The sequence below is a fragment of the Tupaia chinensis genome, unplaced genomic scaffold (genome assembly GCF_000334495.1).
Source record: "Tupaia chinensis unplaced genomic scaffold, TupChi_1.0 Scaffold000094_1, whole genome shotgun sequence".
Classification (NCBI taxonomy): Eukaryota; Metazoa; Chordata; class Mammalia; order Scandentia; family Tupaiidae; genus Tupaia; species Tupaia belangeri.
Genome location: NW_006159556.1, coordinates 2,717,095 through 2,717,531, shown reverse-complemented (window position 1 = coordinate 2,717,531; position 437 = coordinate 2,717,095). Strand labels below are relative to the sequence as shown.

The window sequence follows — 437 nt, the reverse complement described above, 5'->3', positions numbered from 1 at the left end:
GGGGCTGTTTTGGAAGAAAAGCCGCAGAGATCTCGGCTGGCTCCCGCAGTGGCCTGCACCCGAGCTGGTTCGGAGAGAGCTTGCGGATGCGGCAAGTGCCGGTGACGTCGGCCGCGGGGATGACGTCAGCCGAGGCCCCGCCCACCTGCTGAGGCCCCGCCCTCTCGGGTCCAGGCCGGGGAGTGGCTCGCCGCGGTCAGCTGACGTCGTGCCTCACACTGCGCCAGAGCAGCTCGTTACCACCCTGCCATCTCCAGGGCCTTGGTAACCCACTTCGAAGGCAGCCCTACTCGGTGGCCCTGGGCTGGGAATGCCTGCCCAGCCCGAGGCACATTTTCGGGGACCCACTGCGAGGCCCCGGCCTTTTTTGGTGTGGCCCTTGCTGCCCGCCATCAGGCCTTCATGCATCTGCCACTGTTGTGGGCCTGCCTTGGTCG

General features: G+C 67.5%; 2 protein-coding genes across 2 annotated transcripts in view; one reads left to right on the top strand and one right to left on the bottom strand.

Annotated features, from left to right (window-relative positions):
• Window positions 1-393, bottom strand: part of NAP1L5 (nucleosome assembly protein 1 like 5) — a 2,193-nt gene extending 1,800 nt beyond the window's left edge. The window contains exon 1 of the mRNA XM_006143287.3: window positions 241-393. Coding sequence (XP_006143349.1) covers window positions 241-393 — 153 coding nt within the window. The remainder of the gene's footprint in view (window positions 1-240) is intronic.
• The window catches only part of HERC3 (HECT and RLD domain containing E3 ubiquitin protein ligase 3), a 129,745-nt gene that overhangs the window by 113,832 nt on the left and 15,476 nt on the right, over window positions 1-437 (top strand). The gene's annotated exons all lie outside the window — the stretch shown is intronic.